The sequence below is a fragment of the Apteryx rowi genome, unplaced genomic scaffold, assembly GCF_003343035.1.
Source record: "Apteryx rowi isolate R43461 unplaced genomic scaffold, aptRow1 scaffold_1013, whole genome shotgun sequence".
NCBI classification, from domain to species: Eukaryota; Metazoa; Chordata; class Aves; order Apterygiformes; family Apterygidae; genus Apteryx; species Apteryx rowi.
This window is the reverse complement of record NW_020447213.1, coordinates 167,670-188,107: the sequence shown is the minus strand read 5'-3', so window position 1 is coordinate 188,107 and position 20,438 is coordinate 167,670. Positions and strand designations below refer to the sequence as shown.

At 38.9% G+C, this 20,438-nt stretch overlaps 1 protein-coding gene across 1 annotated transcript; it reads right to left on the bottom strand.

Moving 5' to 3' along the window:
• Window positions 1-4,602: 4,602 nt before the first annotated feature.
• Window positions 4,603-20,027, bottom strand: LOC112965283 (prostatic acid phosphatase-like). The gene is made up of 10 exons (XM_026064133.1): window positions 19,914-20,027; window positions 18,529-18,624; window positions 15,018-15,104; window positions 14,198-14,350; window positions 11,951-12,049; window positions 10,202-10,297; window positions 7,576-7,708; window positions 6,200-6,282; window positions 5,245-5,351; window positions 4,603-4,765 (listed from the first exon to the last, which is right to left on the bottom strand). The coding sequence occupies exons 1-10, from the start codon at window positions 20,025-20,027 to the stop codon at window positions 4,603-4,605; spliced, it is 1,131 nt and encodes a 376-aa protein (XP_025919918.1).
• Window positions 20,028-20,438: the final 411 nt, after the last annotated feature.

Here is a 20,438-nt window from a genome sequence, read left to right as displayed (position 1 = left end):
CAACCCCCCCAAGGTATGTTCACTGGGTCATGTATCAGGGAAGAAAATATGATCTGATAACGTGATGGAAAAGAGGGACCTTCTATTGGTGTTCTCTGAGTAGAAGGCTTAGCTAGGTTGCACATCCATAGCTGAAGTGAAGCGCTGGGACTGGGCTTCTGTTCCATGATCCTCCATATCAGAGGAAGCTGTGAGGCAGAAGAGAGTCTTCATGTAGTTCTGAAAAACCTTGAGAGACTGATTCAGGTGAGGAACAAGGGGAAGGACTGGGAATTGGAGGCTAAGGGAAAGCATGGGGGTCTTGCATTCTGTGTGTGAGCCTTCTCAGGTCTAGGAAACCAGCAGAAACCCCTGCCTTTGATGGGAGAAGAGAGAGACCAGCTTTACAGCTCTTGAACTTTCAGCTGCAAATATCTGGCAAACGAAACATTAGAAGCAACTCAAGCTGACATGGGTTCAGAAATAGGAGAAACAGGAACAGGTTCAGAATAGAAGAGAGGATGCCTAGAAGTTTGCTTTCTGCAGCCCAGGCTGTAAGTCTTCTTAGTATTCTAATACAGATGAAAATGGAGTATTATATTTTCATCTTTATTTGCTTTCTTTTGACAGTTTTTTTATTCCTTCTTGTTAAAGGAGGTGTGACTGATGAATTGTGTGGTTTTGAGATAAATCATTTAAAGAGCTTACACTAATTCTCCTGTGAGGGCTGTAAGACCTGGGAGTGCCTTCTGTTGATGGCTGTTATGGACATTAAGGTAACATTGGAAAAAATAAGCTTGTGGAAAGACAAAGTTCATGTTTGCATTAGGAAGAAGCTAGACCTGGCTGTCTTATGCTATGAGAAAACATTTTTTCCTTTGATTGGCTGCTGTGGTAAAAGAGGTTGCATTTTTCACTAGAGGGAATCGTTTACTTTTATCTACATTTTTCAACCTCTTTGCTGTGAAACCTAAATACAGCTGTTCTTGCTGAACTGTGTTTAACTCCTTGCTGATGTTGGAAGCAAAGGAATTGTTGCTTGGGCCCTGCTGAGAAGAGAATAGGCTTTTACAATGAGAATTCTGAAACCTGGATACTTACTGGAGGGGAAAGGGGCCTTTCTATTCTTTGGGTTCTTTTATAGCTTGTGGGGTAGCAGTTACCTGCTTCTGCTGTAGTTCTAAAAAGGAACACACAATTCCTCTTTTTTCAAAGCCCAGTGCAGGGAAAGGAGTCTAGAATATCAAAAGTTTCTGCATCTCATCAAATACTCTGGTTCCCTTCAAAATGACCTGCAGAAAACAAGGCTGTTGACAAAGCTCCTGCTGAAAAGGTAGCTTACCCGCTATGAGAAAATAAAAAATAAAAAAGCCTGGTTCTTCAAACAAAGAAATGTCCACTCTTTCCAGAAGTTAGTTGCATCCGATATTTCAGATCCAGCCTTTGGAGTAATAACAGGAATTGTTTACGCAATAGGAATATTAGAAAACATAACTAGCGAAGGATTGCTCAGTATATTCTGCATGTTTTAACTAGCTTGTAACTCTGTGGAGTTTTTCGTTTGTGGTGTCATTGGGATCTTCTTTGTTGTTAATGTCAAGAGCAGCATGGACTGACAGACTTTTCTGAAGCACAGACTTTACTATATAAGATCAGATCAGAGTATATTATCAAGGTAGCAAAAGGAACATATTTGAAACAGTGTTTGAAACCACAGATGATTTTTCTTTCAAAATTGACACTGAGTCTTGCTGTCTTTTTGGGAAGAGGTGGAATGCCTTAACCTCCAAAAGCCTTGTCAGGTCAGCCAATTGCCAGCAAGGCCTTTATGGTAGCCAGACTGGCTGACTGTAGGCTTCTTTGAAGTCTGGAGCCACAGTATGTTTTGTCCATAACTCTCCCCTTGCTTCTGTATGAAGGTGGGATATTTGCATATGTATGTGAAAGAGAGAAAAAATAGAAAAACATCCCTTCACTAAGTAAACAACCATTACCCTCATTTTCATAGTTTCTGGGATCTGTTTGCATAAAATGTTTCATTATTTCTTGAATAAAATAAAGTAGGAGGACAGTAGAATGACTCCTTCTATGGATGTAAAACTGCTTCCCTCACCAATTCTGGAAGTTCTTATCTCATTCTTAAGAAGCGGGCAACACTCTCAGAGATATTTTCCAATTTTGCTGTAAATCAAGGCTAGAACTCTTGAAAAAAATATAACCAAAATTATGTTCTTGAACTAGTCCTGCCAAAGTCATGTTGAAATGAATAGATCTTGAAAAATTACTCTGGTTTTATATTGCACTTGGGTTTCACCATTTGGTAAAATAAAGATAGCATTCATGAAGGATAAGCCACCACTTGCTATAGTTTTAGTCTGTTGTACTGAGGAATGTTTTCTTCTGATAGAGATCGGGACGCTGTTGGTCGTGCTGATGGAAGTTAATGAGAAAACTTAGATGGGCTGCAGTCACATCACAGTGTGGGAGGAATTGTTTCATAAAGTTAATCACCCTGAAGGTCTTGGAGAGAACACCTAAAGGCAAGACAAATAGAGAGAATCATTCTTAGCACATGCCCTCATTCTCAGAAAGCATGGCAAATCTATTAATTTGACCTGAACAAGCAGGTACCTGAACAAGTGGGTAGGTCAGACTAGGACGAAAGAGTTGACAAATTTGATTCCATTGAGGCTGAAGTATGAAAATCCTGTTGAAATGGTGAGCAGAGCCACCATGAAACTGTCCTGAGCAGCCAAAAGAGTGCAAAGAAATATTCTCTCTCCTTCCCAAGGATGCTGAGTTGTCATCCCTTCCTGTGTCCCACACTGTAGTCATCATTATCTGGAGGAACTTGGCTCTGATTTATACTGCACTCCTACTCCTACTGTTTTGTGTGACCTGCAGAAGCAAAACTTTCCTAATCCCATGTTTTTCCCTATACTGGGGCTGTAAGTAATGTCCATGACCCTTCAGTTAAGCATCTGGTGGAACAACTCTGTTTCAGAAAGGGTGTCTTCATGTAGAATAGCTATGTAAGGTAAATATTTGAGCTTAGCTCCTTGATTTTGTTCCAGAAAAATCATGTTTATGGGCTTCTAGTCATCAAATACTCTGATGCATGCATAATCATTCAAAGTATTGACATATGCATTAACAAAGGACAATATTTGAGATGGTTTTTGACAAAGCCGGAACCTGTTGAAATCAGTGATGTTGCGGTTGTGTATACTAGGTGTGAATGTGACCTGTAAACTCTTTGCAGTTCCTCTATAGCTTTGTTTAGCTTCCTGCTGTTAAGAGATCAATTGATCCAGTCTATATGCATTAACTCAGAATTGGTAACATTTTTCATTACTGTTCACTGTGATTTAGTGCAGTACAATCCAGCTGACAGCCTGCTGCACTGTGCAGGCTGTGGGGCAGTGTGCCCAGACTCCCGCCTTTTCTTGGGTGCCATTCATGTGCACAGCAGAGAATTTAAACCTTCTGCCTGCAGGAAGAGTTATGAGCCCCAAAACTGGGATCTGGCCCCTACAGTTACTGAGATGGAACCATTCTCACCCAGCATAAAATAGGGGAAACTGTCAAATTTTGATATGACGATACGGCAAATTTTTTAATTGGAGAGTCTGTTGTGGTATAATCTCTTACATGATCCATACGCTTTTTGTGCACTCAGTATTACTAGTGAAAGCAGTCATGTAGTGATGCTAGACTTGATGTAAGAGGCTTGACTCCATCTGACTTTTACTTTAGCAAAATTTGAGAATCAAAGCAATATGTAGCCCTTGGGCTGAACCTGAAGGCCAAACAATTGGGTCTTCATTAATGGCAAATTTTGATTATAAGGTTGAGTATTTTTTATGTTTATTTACTTGGTTAGTTATATGGTTTGCTCTGTGACGGAGGAGATCTAATATCCTGGAGGCCTGTTTGTTCTTCATCTTCCTGAAGGAATATAGTGCTAAATACAAGAAAAACAGTATAAATCTCTGCCTTCCTATTCCCGCCTTCCGCAAATATATATATCATCAATGGTCAAATGGAAAATTAGAAATCCTTATTTGGAAATGTAAACATCCTACTGGAGAATGTATTAGTGTTACCAATGTGCAGTGTTACCAAATGTATACATTCGATATTCTGGGAAGTGCCAGTCTGGTATACTATTAATATTAGTCTGATTTGATCTCTGAATGTTCCCTAAAATCAAGGGAATGAATAATATTGTTCATCAGCTTGGACAAATACTCTACAGTTAGAGAAGATAAGGTGGATTAACATAATTCCATCCATTGGGATCTGCTTCCTCAGTAACTGAAGGTTCTTTTAGACTGTGCTAAAAAAATAAAAAATAAAAAAGGAGTATCCTGAAGTGTAATCAGCCATGTAAGCCTTGATTCCATTTCACCAGAAACTTTGGCTGGAATAGATAAAAGTATCAGTGGAGTAAAAATTATGGTTATGGATATAATTCAGTCTTATYGGATCTGGATTTCTTTTCATTTCAGATCAGACCCTTCTGAAAAAGATGGTTACTTCAGATGATCCCTTGGCAGGAGAAGGTGTAATCCTGACTTTACTTTTGAGTACATGTGCTCAAAGCATTTAACTTACCTCTTTTTATGTCTTAATCCTACATTCTCTTGTCCAATGGTGTACTAGGACTGGTGAGACCAACTGAGTAAATCTCTCTAGTGGACAGCGAAATTTGCAGCCAGGGAGGGTGAGTGGGTGAGGATCTCTCAAAGAATTATTCCGATAGTACATTTCTATGGTGTATTGCCTGATTCAAAATATGCAAAGGTAAAAAAAACAGTTAGGCATGCAGAACCACACAGAACACGCTTTTGTGTTGCAGTCAATGTGCTTAGGGATGAAGCTTATTTGCCTTGCTATTAATAATACCATGAGTCCACTGAAAAGATCTTTTTAACCAATAGATGGTCAGTACCAATTTGCATGTAGTTTGTCATCTTGGTAGAAAGTTAAGGAGTTAAATAGATAAACAGGATGGAGTAAAACCTCTCATAACTGTAATGAAGCAGTATACAGAGGGATTTCGAACTGTGGTGCTGTGATTCTGCTACTTTCAGTAAGCACTAAATTGACTCCAATTGTAATAATTAAAATCAGTCTATACTCTTTTTCTGTGTAGTGAACCTTGTGTATCCAGTTTAATTAGTCTGGGGTATCAGTAAATTGCTTTTTAGAAAAAGTACATGCTTTTCACACTTTTCAATACAGCTTTTTCCAGATACTTGCCCATTTTTTTCCTGATAAAGTTCAAAAAAATGACAGGCACTGTAAGGAGGCAGTTTCCCATTGAAGACATTGAGTGCCATTTGTAAAGCAACAATAGTGGCTGCATGCTGTAAATACAAGAAACCTTTCCGTTAAAGGCATATTGAAAATGACTTCATATAGCTATTACTTAATGTGTTCAGCACATTATTTGTACACATAACATTATTTGTGTGACTTCATTAACACTTACCCTCTGCTGTCTGCAGTATTGACCAAATACTGTCCTGAAATGATGAATGTATAAAGTATATATATGTGTAAAAATTTAAGAAGCCGTAGGCATGTGCAGTTCTTATCAAAGTCAGTAGGAGCTGTGAAAACTTCTTTTAATAAGAGCCTGTGGTTTTGCATGTTAAGTAAAAAGCATTCGAGATCAGATCAGAAAACTCATCGGCTGATATCACATCTGACAGGTCATGATCTAACTGCGATCAGAAATAGGAGCTTTTTACTAAAAGCAATCCAGAAATTTCCTTTTCCGGTGAGAGGGTTTGCACATTCTAAACAAAAACAGAGTCACCATTTAGAAACTGCCTTCATAACATCTTCCAAATAACTAGATCTATCTTAATTTTTTTTCTTTATCATCTGAAAGATGCAGGAAGCAGGAGGTTTGTTTCTAAATCATCTGTGTGATACAAGTTCGATAAAACCAGAGGCTTGGTGTTTGAGATCTCAACTCAATCAAAACAGTATTACAACGAAATAAACCACAACATCAGGTGAAAAATGGAATGCCACATGTTTCAAAGTATTATCTGTTCATTAAAGAAATGAAAATAATCCACTGATATGTAAGATTACCAAAACCAAATGCTTGTGCCTGTGTTTCATGCAGGAAATGTAGTTTCATGTCTTTCACTGCATTTAATAATTGCAAAAAGGTAACATAAAAACAAGAGAAAGGACTCACCGCAGAATACATAATCATCTTTTGCTGGTTTGAAGGCTTTCTAGCATCTGTCATGTGTTTTAGAATATTTTTTAAAAGAATACCTGAAAGAAAATTGGGGATCAATGACAATGACTGAAAGAGATGCTTGTGTTTACTTTTGTATCATTTGTTACCATCTTAACACAAGGTAATCTTTAAACACACCAGATTTACTAAATTCAGTTTATAGCTAATTTGTGTGTAGTGCCCTAGTAAGACTGATACTATCTTTTATATGAACAGTAGGCCTGATTCTGATTCCCTATAACGTATCTTGGAATTCCTAATAGTCTAAAGGGTGTTAAACAATGCCTTCACAACTGCTTTGTGCCACCAGGACTATGCAAGAGAGTAATGAATATTGCCCTCTTTCTGGTGTAACTCCATTGATTTTCTGATTTCCAGAGATACAGAAAGAAAAAATTCTTTGAACTATGTGCCTTCATAAATCATATGGTTGCCTGTATTTTGTTAAAGTCAACTGTTGAAAAATTGTAAGACAAACTGTATGAATTTAATCAGTGTCACTGCTAATATCTTAACATAAAGTTGGAATATTCCATGAAGAAAAATCCTAAGATGAGGACTGCACTGCTAGCAGAATTAAACACGCTTCAATTACTTCTTTAATTCAATTATGTCTTCAATTACTGGCAGAATTTTTTAACAACAATTAACAGTGAAGCAAGAATGGAGGTTTGAACTTAGCACTTAGTTTTGTATGTCTTGGAGCTCCAAAAAAAGGAAACAAATTAATCAGGGCTTATTTGTGATTTGTCCTAGTGGCTTATAGAACCTGATTAAACACAGCCATATAAAATAAAATTAGGCCAAAAGGATGACAGAGAATGAGTGAAGGAAGAATTAGTGATTAAAAGGGTATAAACTATTTTTTAAATTCCTGAATTTCAGCTACTATCTGCTGAGTGGAATAAATCTTAGAAGCACTTTAATACTCTCATTTTAGTACTCCCAGCAATGGAATATGAAACTCTTAGGCAACAATGTTACCATGCTACAGTTTATTACAATTAATATTTTGTAAGTTAAACATGGTGGCTTACATTAAATTCAGACTTTATTCAGTCCAGTGAGAATTTGCATATTACTTCAGGATTTCTTACACACTATGATCAAAATTATACCTCCTTTATAATGTTGAATTAGGATATTCATGAGTCATCACCACCTCTCTTACCATTGACCAAAATCTTTCAGTGCTGATCATCAATATCCATGTCATGACATCTTTTATAGTTCTACTATGGAATCAGTGGCAATGTTCATTATACATCCTTCATTTTCTGCTCTCCCATTGTATTCTTGATTTTAAATGGTGCAAAAATTCAGCTTACCTCCCTGTAAACGTGATTTTTGTATTTGTTTGTGAAAGCCAAATTCCGCCTGTAATAACAATTCTGAGAGCTTTATCAGCTTGGTCCTGACACCATGAGTAGCCCACACAGGTAAAGTGTAATTGTTAATATCCTACAGTGAAGAAAGAAAATATGGTGATTTTCTTACTGATTCCTACTGCTGGCTGTTGTTTATTTTGACACATAGTGCTTGTCAGAACAAATTCTGAATTTTTCATTCAAATAAAAGTTTCTCTTCATTTTATAATAAAATAATGACTATTTTTCATTACACATTTCATATGTAATTCTCATAGCATTACATTGCTTAAAATAAATTTGAAGAGCAGTGTTCAACAGAAGAGGAAACAAAATACTAAAAACTATTATGCAAAAAGGTGACTATGCCTACTGTCAGTTGCAAATGTCTTCTGACTCTTTCTTCTTCAGCCATCTACTAGACTATATCCTAAAATCTTTACTTAAAGAAATCCTATATAAACATCAGGTTTTTAAGGGTCAGCAGCTTTGAGAAATGAGGAAGATAAGATCCACGGATCAAGGAGGAATGTGCGTAGCTGCAATTTGAATGTAGGGGAGTATATGCATAGGGGTTAGACATATAGATGGAACTCATATTTACACCAGCTTTATCGGATTCTGACTCAGTCCTCAGACAAAAGTGGAACGGATTCGTTTTTCTTTAGGGAAGCAGCCTAGGATATGTTAACGGTTACAACTATGCAAAGGAAAGAAAGACATGCCCAACACTGCTTCTTTGCACTGCGCTGAATTCCTGTTTAAACAAAACCCTTATTTTTCCTCTAGTTCAGTGTAACCTGTTTGACAGTGCACCATTGGACTGAGCGCACTAGTGAGAGCATTCTCATAACAATGAGTGCTAAAGAGAAGGCCAACTACTTAATGACAGGGTTTGTTTAAATAAGTGAAACAATAGAACATGTCAGGTTAAACCAGCTCAGGTCACAATGTATTACTTTTAACAAATCTGATTTGTATCTTGAGAAAAGAACTGGCTACTTGCATGCTATTTAAGACAGTGCTGTGGGCCAGCGAGCACCTCAGTCTCCAAGTTATCTGAAAGTCAGGTGGCACTTAGCCAATAATAGCTAATACAGAGAGATGAACCCTTCTGTAGCTTCATGTTTGAAACAACTACATAGGAAGGCTCTTCTCGTATGCTTGTAAGGGTAAGAGCGTTTTTTTTTGTGGCAGATATCCTAACTGATACCTCCAGAGTCTCCACTGAGTAATAGGAAAGACCAAGGCTCATCAAATCCAGCACTAGAGGAAACAACCCAGCTAACTGGTTTTGTTTTCCAGCATTTAGATAGCTCTCTGATGGCAGCTGACAATTCTGTACACATCTCTGGTGAGATGGATTTTTCTCTCAGAATGGTATAACATTTGCAGTAAAAACCTGTAGTCTTGAGCTGTTCTGCATTTGGACAGTACGGAAGGGTGACCTCACTGAAATGGTAGTGAGGTGCCCCAACATGTTAACATTTCATTAAACTTAAGACCCTGGCTAACATTCCATTCAAGACTGGATTGACCAAAGTTGGACCTTTGCAGAAACTGCAGGACAGAAGGTAAGCTTATTACTATCACACCCAAGTATTATATGTTGCTTGTGAAATCCACCTTAAAACTGCCTCATTTTTTTTAGGGGATTTATTGTCCATATATTGTCAATATTGAGTTTACAAATAAGTATGTTGTCAGGTGGTTGTAGAAAGTGCTGCCTGCAACAACATGAAAAGCATTTTTAACATGAGACCCTGCAATTGCAATTTTGACTTGCTTCAGTTGAGGTAAATTTGGACTTTAAAGTGACCTGAAGTGGGGCTTGTTGCCAAATTAAGGGCTTTTAGGATATTTACATATCCCAGTCAGACTTACCAGACTTTTCATCAAGGAATGAGTAAGGCCTCTGATAACCTAATTCAGCACTGTAGGACGGAGACCCATGAAAGTTAAGCATCACAGTACCTCGTTGTTGTAAAATCCATGTTTCTCTGGGATATGCCCAGTCTGTGTGCTTAGAATAGCCTCCCGACCTTGTGCAAACATCCTTTTACGTCATTCAAGAGGATTCTTAATTCCTGAAAATCCTGTGTCTACTATGTCCAAATGCAAATAATGACTTTCCTTGCTTATGCAACTTGAGCATAAATTTTTTGTGGAAGGATGCTTATGTTTCTTTGCCAACAACATATTTTACTCCTCTATATCTCTGTGATGGGGTTTGGAAGAGTAACAAGACAAGTTTACCCAATTTGCTTTCCCCTAAGTTTCTATATGCAGTCACTGACAGGATGCTGGATTTAGCAGGCCATGGTTTGCTCTTCTTGTAGTGATGGATTGCCTACAGCAGGCTCACAAAGTCACGGTATGTGTACAGGATTTTCAGCTGCAAGTTTGATGGTGAGTAAGAATTTGTGGAGGGGAAGCTGAAAACCGTCTGTGGTTCACAAAAAGAATAGGAATCACAGACTTAATCCTCTTTGGATGTCTTACAAACCATGGAAATAAGAGGTAAAACTGATTTTGAGAAAATGTAAGTATTTCTATTGGCCTCAGGAATTTTCTTTATACTATTTACCTCATATTGTAAAGTGTCGGAGAGCTTCTGAATTCTTTCAGTGTTCAGCTTTTTCAATGGGTATCCAGCATGAGAGGCTAAAAACTTGAGAAATGGCTGGAAGACAAAAAAAAAAAACTTGTACATTGGACACAGGGCCTTTTTATGTCATTCCTGCGCAATGCCATAGTGGGACATAGCATTTTTTAGAAAAAGGAGAGTCTCTGCACTTATGTTACTAAGCAATGAACTTTTGCCTGGTGGTATTCACGGGTGGCCAGTCAGTGCCTGTTCAAGTGGATCCTCTTTCTTCCCTCATGCTCTGTTCTCATAACAATCCGGCAGACACCAAATGAATGCTTGCACAAAAGCTCTTAAAGAGCTTTTGAAAACTTGCTTTTATCCTGGTTTCTAGCCCTAACTGCCATCCTGCCTCTTCAGCTATGAAGGTACATGTCCTCATTCGTGGTCATACCTCCAGGCATTTTGCACTCTGGTACATGTTTCTCATAGGCTTGTCCCTTCCCAAAACAGCCTAGCTGACCTTTTCCCTGTGTCTGTCCTGTTCTTGAGTTGCCAAGTGCATGGCTTCACCACTCATGGCGGATTCAGTCCTACAGAACATCACGAATTTAGTAATCTAGATTCCTAATATCACATAACCCTTCATGGGGAAATTATGATATTGGACAGGATGCCTCCATCAAGAAAGCTTAAAGATGCTGTTTTACACCTGATATATGCCACTAGCTTTTCTTTTTAGAGAGATCAAGGTTTTCTTTTGTGCTGATAAGAGAATTTGGCCTATTCCATCTAGAGAAGGATGGTGATCTGAGTTCAGATTCAAAGTATAGGGGAACTGTGTGGTGGGAATATTCAGGATGGAGTAGAGTAGAAGGGATCCATATAATATGAGGAAATCTGGCAGAAAGCCAAAAAGTGCTTAAAAGGACAGTGATAAACAGAATCAGTCTGATGTTGGTACTGAGCAGAAGAGAGGCACTACATAAACTGGGTAAAAACAGAAATTGTGACTAGCTTGAATGTAATACCCAGATGCAGAGCCAGTGATAGATGGCAGAGATGAGTAAGTTCTTAAAGATGGTAGAAGGACAGGTGAGTTTGATAGTGCCATTTGAATAAACCCGAGAAGAAGAAAATTGCAGTAGACTACACAAGGGATTATGTAGTCACGGCAAAGGGCTTGGTGGTGGAGAGAGAAAGGAAGGGATATACTATGGAGGAAAGGAGGAAACATATGTGAGCACCTGAGTGAAGACTTTGGATATGAAACATGAACAAGTGCTTGAAGAATGCACTGAGGCTATTAGAGAAAATCTAGGGAACTGAGCCATAAGAGTTTTGTGGGAGAAGAGGAATCTGAACTAGCAGAGAGTAATGTAGAGAGAGGTATCAGAGAAGGAGCTGCTAACATAAAACTAAACAGAGAGAGAGGGACTGGAGTGGGACACTGATTTAGTCTGAGTTTTTGTTTTGTAAATGTCTGCTCTTCTAGAAGGTAGGTGGAGTGGTTTTTACGAGGTAGTCAATAATTTATCTTTTCTATGACTGCAATTTTCAGCTGATAGGGATAGCCCAGTCCAGCTGGCTCTATAATGTTGTAACTTTTTTTTTTTGGTATGTTGCCTACACCCGCTATGAAGATTAGAGATTTAGAAGGACAATATTGACTGCCATTTTGGTGATCTATAATGTTGCCAGGAGTGGTACATTTTAATTATAAGATTTCCATAATTGAAAATAATTTACCCTGTATGGCTTGAGCTGCCTTTGGAAATCCCGTGTTGCAAAGGTTTCTTTCAGAAGCTCGTTGTATTCTGGGCAATGTGGGAAAGGTAAGTATAGCAACTGAAATGAGAATTGCAAAACATTAGTTAGGCAAGGCACTTGTTCTGCAATTTAATACATCATTGTGGGGTTGTAGTTCTGATTGACTGCACTCATTAGGACAAGCTGAAGAATAATATGGGGGTGTCATCTTCAAGGATGTTCACTTTTGGGACCATAAGAGCCATACTGATGACCAGCTACAAAAGAATCTTTAAATGTTCAGAGGGGTAATAGCTGCAGTAGTTCAAAAGATTCATTCACACAAGATGAAATTCATCCCTGGACACAAGACTAACACAAGCCCTCACATACTACTTTGTACTTGGCTTCCTCAGGGATGATTTCACTAATTGTGTTCAGTCTTTAAACACACTGTCAACTTTTTGCAGCAAATTGCCATGCAACAGCTGGACTGCAATAGGRGACTTTATGCATACTCAGCTGTAGTAAGTGGACTTAACCACGGCTCCAATTAGTCCAGCTGCATCATAGAAACTTGTTAAGTTTCTAAAACTCAATTTTGTCTTCCATTCGAGACATTTGAAAACCTTATTTCAGGTAAGATTTTCCATAGGTTAAAGGTTACATGAGTGGAATGATTTAAGAATTTGTAAATTCATTTATTGAAATAAACTGAGTTTATTCTTGTTTGAACTTTTTTGTATTAAATTTTGAACATAAGTTCAAACAAAATTTGAAACGGAGATTTTCTTAGTGTTTTTCTCTAATGTGCTTTTTGTTCCTTTTCCACTAATAAAGCTCTATCTATATAGCCCCACAGTTAAAAGAATAGCTTTAAAAAGAACTTGAGAGTCTGGAAAGGATAATTAGCTGCAAAAGCTTCACAGCAGTTCCTCAGTCTTTTTAGAAAGATAATCTATCTGTTTGAGAAGGTAGGTAGCTATTCCTGAATTCTAACCATAGGTTCATGAACAGGCATGACTTTACCAATATTTGATGGACGCTTGTTTTAGTTGAAAAGATACTTGTGGTCTCAAAATTATGTACTTCTGATAAAGGTAAATAGAGTTACAGTACAAATAATGGAAAAAGGTAGGAAAAACACATATGTGTTTATGGCTTTATGATCTGTTTGAATAAATTTACCTGCTCCCCTAGATGTGAAGAAGGTACAGTAGCTGCTTGCTGAATTTGATAGTGGTGTTGATACCAGTCAGGTATTCTTGACTGTTTTCTTGGGTACCACCATCTGTGACACTATCAGAAGCAGCTCCTGACTCTATGCCAGACTGTGTGCATGCACAGGAAGACGTGTATCTCCGTATCCTCCTTCATGCTCTCATCACTCCCAGATGAGAACTATTGCTCCGTGTCCCTGCTTAATCTGTTACGCTACTGCAGACTGTGTAAATTAGACTTGTAAGCTCACACAATCTATCTCACATCACATATGCTGTCCTCCTCTCTCAAACTTGGACTTACACTGTACCCTGATCTTCCTAGCTTTTTACCATAGCTTTTCCACAAATTGGGAACTACTGCACCACTCATCTGCCCAGCTTTCCCCTTTAGGACAGCTATATGCCACCTGCAGAGCTGGTATCCACACAAGTCCTTACAGCTCCAAGGTGGGGAGTAGAAGAAGGGAGATAAATAAATACATTGCCCTGTGAACTCATGCTCTTAAAACTCTGAGTCCTCTTTCCTTTCCCCTTTTATTTTTTCCACTAACCCACAAAGTGCATGAAGAATAATCCTGTGGCTCAATTCTCATTGTATTGAGAATCACAAAATGATTCTCTTGCCTTTTCTGTTGGCCAGGGACTAAAAAAAGCTGAGGCACTAGTGAGAATAGTTATACTTCCTTTTCTCACATGGAGAAAGTCATTTTTGTGATAACACCATGTATAGGATTAATCTGTTACTACCTCTACGGTGTATTACTCATACATCATAGGTTAATTCTTTTTTCTGACCTTGAGACTTTTTTTTCTTCTATTTTCAATAACTCCAGGTCTCTGGAGTTAGTAAGTCTGTTCATTTGGAAACTCCTGACAATATTTCTACTCAGCTTATTAGTCTTTTCTGCATAATGCTTGCATCTTAATGTACTTTTCATCACCTTCATCCTGCTCCTTCATCTCATATATCTTAGATATTCTACTAATGACTAAGAATAAGCAAATGCTCCTAGTTTGTACTCACATTATCATGTGACAGTGGCACCGTGTGAACTGGAATTGGCTGCCAAAGGATTTTTGGGTTCCAAATTTGGCTCTGTGTCAGTGGGTACAGCCCAGCAAGACTTGCCTGAGCGCTCATAAGTGTTTGATCACAATCARTGCTTTGAATGTAAATCTGAAGCAAGAAAAGAAAATAAGTTATTCATGGTCGTAGCTGGCAGCATATCCCTCCTGTTAGTTTTTGCTCTTGGTGGGAAAGAAAAGGACTGGTACTGTGCTGGGGGAGCTGGCATTAAAATGGAGTAAAGAAGGTAAGATGGTAAAGAAGAACCCTGAGATAGAAAGGGGAGTGAGAAAGAGAATTAGAGTGAAACTGTCACAGGACCTTGGAATACAAATTTGTTGTGCAAGGGAGTTGCAACATGGCAGCAGTTCCTTTGGAAATCCTATTGTAAAACATCAGACTAACTCCCTTTCATCACCACTTTGTTTGGGACAACATGGATGCACTGGGCAGCTTGACCCTAAATGAAAGCGAGGCTGCATCCACTCTGGAGGTGGATGTACAGAATTAGAGATATCCAAGATAGATACTCTGACCTACAACAGTGAGGGAGCTGAACTTGATATACAGCATCATACACAGATCCCTGTACATGCTTTTCAGTTAAACCATCAGCCTGAATAAAAGTGGAGCCACAACTTCAGGGATACTTTGAAACCACACTGAGTTCAGTAGGTATTAAGTGAACTCAGRGTATACCAGATTCAGACCCTCAGGCTTCCAGAAAGTCCCATTAACATCCATGAAAAACATCTTCCCTTCCAGATCCAATACTTGCCTCACACTGCTTGTATGCAATACTCAGGAAATGAGAGTATCTTCTCCGCGTGTACTGCCCAAGCTCATACTGTTTCTGTATGCCGAGCTGTGGAAATAACAGAATAGTGTAAGGAGCTCAGGATGTGTACTGTGTATCTAGTCCTAGAAAATGAGATCATCTTTCATATTATTTCGGTAAAGACCTTAAAATATTTCCTTTTTAAGGTGAAGGAGGAAAGAAGGCAGGAGGAAAATGCAGTAAAGTGGCTGTGTTTACAGTGTTGGAACTTCAGCTTTAGTATTTTCCAGCTTTCACCGTGAAACATGAACACTGAGTGAACATAGTCTCATTAATACTAATTTCTTTAGCCACTGGAGAAAAAGGAGAGAAAGGATGTTCAGATTCAGACTACCTTGCATGCAGACTGAGATCATTATCAGTTTTTGAAATTCACATCTTAATGAACAAGCAAACACAGCCCCCTCCATTTCCGGCTGTTGTGTAGTTAGATGCGACTTCCTGTAAATGGGGTTAATAAGGAAATAGCATATCTGTAGTGATTCTAGGGCATTCATCATAGGCAAAGGATTGAATGTTTCACCTGGAGTGCCCAAATACTGTTGAATGAATTCAAAGGAAGTTAAAGGTGCTGTGCACTTGATTAGTGAAGTGTGGCAGTTTAACTTATTTAAAAAGAGCCTATCAAGCTGGAGGGCAATATTGATATTAAAATAAATGAATATAAATTAATCATGAGCACCTTTGGACTGGAAATTGGAAGGACCATCATGGGTGAAGTTCAGGAACAACCTTCCAGTGAAAGTACTGGAAGCAAGAATCCCTGACTAGTTTGAGGACAGAGCTTGTTACATGTATGAACCCAGATTGTACAATGTGGTTTTCTGCCATGGCAGGAGACTGGACTTGATTGCTTAACAGGTCCCTTCTATTCCTGCATTTTAAGAATTGTTGTATTAAAATCTGCTTATTCATTCTGTCAAATGCTATCGGCACAGTAGGTTTTATCATAAATGTTATCTGGAGATTCAGTGACCATAGGGCTCAGTGGGCCATGAGACAGCATGGGATGCAGTTTTGCATTTTGCTCTGCTAAAATCTGTGTAGGTGCTTATCCAAGCTAATAAGCCTGGCTGAGGGACAGGATGACAGGCATAGCGATGTCCCAACTACACTGTCTAGTTTCTGCTTTGTTGCTGGCTCACAGCTAATTAACTGGGAGAGCAGAGCAACCACCTGTCCATGAAGACATGCCCAGGATATGGCTCCCATGGAATATCACCAAGTGGTTCCTTATGAAGGCCACAGCTTTAACTTATTTTTCAGGAAGACACAAAATCTTGAATAGAAGACCTTGAGTGAAAGGAAGTCCTCCTTGCCTTCAGGTATTTTCTTCCAGTGGTTAATTATTATCTTCAGTCTGCAACATTTGCTTCTTAGATCTTGTCTGAATGTCCCCAGCTTTTAGCCACTAGATTTTGTTACACTTTTGGTATGATACATTATCTACCATCACAAATCTTACCCCCAATAAGATAGTAATTGACAAAACAGAATCCATTCACTTAATCTTCTGTGTTAAACTAAATAGATGATAGTTCTCTACTCTCACAGCAAAATGGTTTTTTTAACCTCAAGTGATTTTTGTAGCTCTTTACTGAACATTTTCCAACTTCTCAGCATCATTTTCTAAACACAAGACATGAGATTGCATGCATTGTCCTTGTAACGGTCTCAGTAATGTTATATGTTGCGATCTTCTTACTTGTACCTGGTGTTTCCTGGCCTAAATTGCAATATATTTGACTCTGCTCATGTAATCACTGCTTGCATTGGGATCTCAAAAGCAGTGATTATCCATTGTTTCCCAAAGTCCTTTCTTGAGTCATAGGATTACAGGATAAGTCAGGTTAAAAACGACCTTAGGAGGTTTCTAGTCCAACCTCCTGCCCAAAGCAGAGTCAGCTATGAAGTCAGACTGGGTTACTCAGAACTTTATCCAGAGTCACTACTTTCTGAACATGGCCCCCAGTATATAAATGTGATCACCTCTTTTAATTGCTAGAGTTGTGTGTCCAGAGTTTCCTAGGGTATACACTTGGCCTAGGCTTCTGCCCTAACTTGTTTACTTTGTGTATTGTTAAATCCTGATGCCTGGGTCTTGGAGCCTTCCAGAACCTGTGTGGCCTGGAGCAAGCCAGCATGTAGTGCTGCACTCTCATAGTGCGTGTGTGTAATGATTGAGTCATAGGTGAGTTAAGGCAGAGGTAACTGGTCTTAACCATCTTTCAGACATTCATTGTTTCTTCCTACCTGATAATGAGCTTTGCTGCACAGATATTACTCCTCTGTTTGTTTGAGGGAGGTGGCGTGAGTGGAAACAGGCCTGACATTGCATCAGAGATTAATATGGCCTCCTAAGCATGGAGTGGAGGAGGACCCCCTGTGCAGCTTGTTCTATTCTCATTACAGTGGAGAGGTGGCAAATGATTAGTTCTCCCAGGAGAAATACATGTACGTTGTGCTAGACATAAGGTGTGTGAGCAAACTTACTCTACAGCAGCCTACAAGAGAAACATGCACCTCACAGTCTGTCTATGCATGCAAGATAGCCATGTGTCTGGCACTTCCAGACTCCCAGCACATCTAAGCTACTTCAGTGAGGCTGCCTGATCTCTAAAGTCCTGGACAAATGACTAATGTTTTCTTCCATCCACACAACACATCTGGGTGGGGAAAAGGAAGAAGACACAAACACAGTGGGTAGTGCTTATGAGAGTGAAGCATGGGTAGGGTTAAAACCTTTTAGTTTCCTCATGTTTCCTTGGTACCTGGAGTACAGGAGCTCACCCTCTGCTCCATTCACAAGAGGAAATACAATTACGCAAAAACAAACTGGGTTTCAGTTAACCCAAAAATTAACTCAGGAAAGACTGTTTCTGCAATTAGGCTCTGCAGTTGTCATCTTAGCTGCTGTTAGTTACTACCTTCAGCGGATACGCAGTTCTGCCCTAGTTCCACCAATACCTGCACTAAAACAGCTGATCTTTAAATCAGCTCTCCCTAGCATAGCATGAGAGAAGTTTCTGCTAGCAGTACTGATCTCAGCTATGAAGTTCATGAGCTAGGAAGCACTCCTGCTCAGTGGAGATGGAGAGTGGTCTGCGAGCACTTCCACTGCTTTGTGCTACTGATGGCTAAAGCTAAGTGCTTGGTGTCAGGTGAACTGTGATGGTCACTGGTGCCTGGCTCTTCCCAGAAGACAGTAATCTGCCTGCAATCGAACAGCTCAGTGTATGCTGCTTTTGGTCTTGAACAGGACCACTCATTTAAAACCAGTGACTGCTCACAGCTGTAGCTTCCTAGCAAGTTCTTTGGCCTATGAGGGAGCTGTATGTGGCAACCTAATATGGGCTTTCTCCAAACTAAAACAAAGTTCCAACAAACAAATGTCAATAGACACCAGCTTGTTCCAATATTTAACTATATTGGCCCAGGGAAGCAAACAGACCTTGGTAAGTTGTCCATATCCTTGCTGCCTTGCAACTTCTTTATGCTTGTCAGTTGGAAAAAACTCCTGTGGAGTATCATCACCATGGCGAAACACCTGATAAAAAAGATGGAATTGCTTTCATGTTACTGTGCTTTATATAGTGGTTATAATTAGTGTGGTCCCAGGGAAAATGCATCAACAGTGAGTACTGTATCTGACAGGTGCAAAATATATTCATGACGTTCTTGGGTCTAGATAGCTACAATACATATTTGCCTGATTTATTTAGACAACTGTTACAGCTTTTTTTCTCTGCATTTGAAAGCAGTTAGTTCACAGAAACTTTTGCAAGTTATATATATGCTACACAACATTTTATAGATTTTAGAGAGGTCAGAAAACTTTGAGAGGTATAGACCACAAAATGAATTAGACAGAAAACCAATAGAAATATATACATAATTTTTCAGAAATACTGGAATGTCAATATTTTGGTAGGACTATCTAGGAATCCAGAAGGAAGAAAATCAGACTATTGCTCTAAATACAGTTCCCGTGGCTGTCTGCTGCTAATCACTCTTTCTTGGCAGAAATTATCCTTAAAAAGCCTTGTGTTGGCAGGCACCAGAGGTGCTGAAAGTGTCATCTAATATCTAAATACACGCTAGACTGTTATTATGAAAACATTGAACCTGCCTTGAAATTTCACTTCAGACAAAAGATACATATATAAAGATAAATTAAGATTTTTCATTTATTCAGTGAATTCTCACGTTGTCCAGCATAATTCCTGTAGATGTGTGTCATGTCATCTTAAAATTTTACCACCAGCTTTTTTATTCCTTTGTCAAAATAAGGGTAAATAAAATTAACAACTGCAGCGCAAAAACATACATATGATTTACATGCATGTGTGCAATACTCAGAACAGACCAAATTCAGGCCTCCTACAAACACAGATACCTTATAATCATTGCAAATAGCATTAGTTTACAGCATTGGTTCTATGTCATTTATTCAATGCAATTTATACCAGTTTGGGTTTCACATAATAACCACTGATTTGCTTTTTTATCCACTGTTTTCTTCCATGGCACAGAGGAATTTTGCAGACAGTTAAAATCAGTTATGGAATCCTATTTTACAATATAAGAAGAATCCTGTTGGATTCCTCTCTTATTGTTGTAAAAAAGGCAGTCTTTATCAATCCAGAAAGTTACTTCCATCCAGGATTGCAAAAAGGAGAGAAAATCACAAAATCTTACTTAAAATTTGGGACTCTTTTCACAGAATACAATAGTGGATTTTGAATATACAGCGAACACCTCAATATTCACAGTGTACCCCCTGTCCCCCACTGTAGACTACAAGAAGAGCATGAAGTCCATGAACTATCTACTTACTAATGACACAAACTTCAGTTTTCTTTTTGCAGTGGTTTGGTGAAGAAAAATGCAGAAAAGGCAGAACATGAAACATAGACTCCAAATTCCACACACCAGCTGTCTTGCTCTCATCCTGATGGTAGCTTTCACCTATTTTGCACACCGAAGTCCGTGGCTGGATGTGGTGATACAGTAAATATGTGGCTAAGAGGGGAGGAGTTGGCTGTGCTCAGTCCAAAAGTGGGCTGTGATCTCTTCTCCTCCTCCCTTTTTTCCCCTTTTGGGGTAAAGCCAAGTACATATTCTCTGGAAATTCATGAACTGAACAGTGTATTTTGCATTTGTGCTCTGTTTCCGTGCCCCATGTATACAAGAGGTGGAATCTCTGAGCCCTCTAATTCCTGCCCCAGGCACTTGCAGGGCAGCTCAAAATAAAGAATTAGAAGTTGTCTTCTGTTATTTAAGCTAGGATTTTGTCAGTCAGCCTTCTCAGAAGTGGGAGCACTGCAAAATATACTCTATGTTGCTGTATGCAAAAGAGCT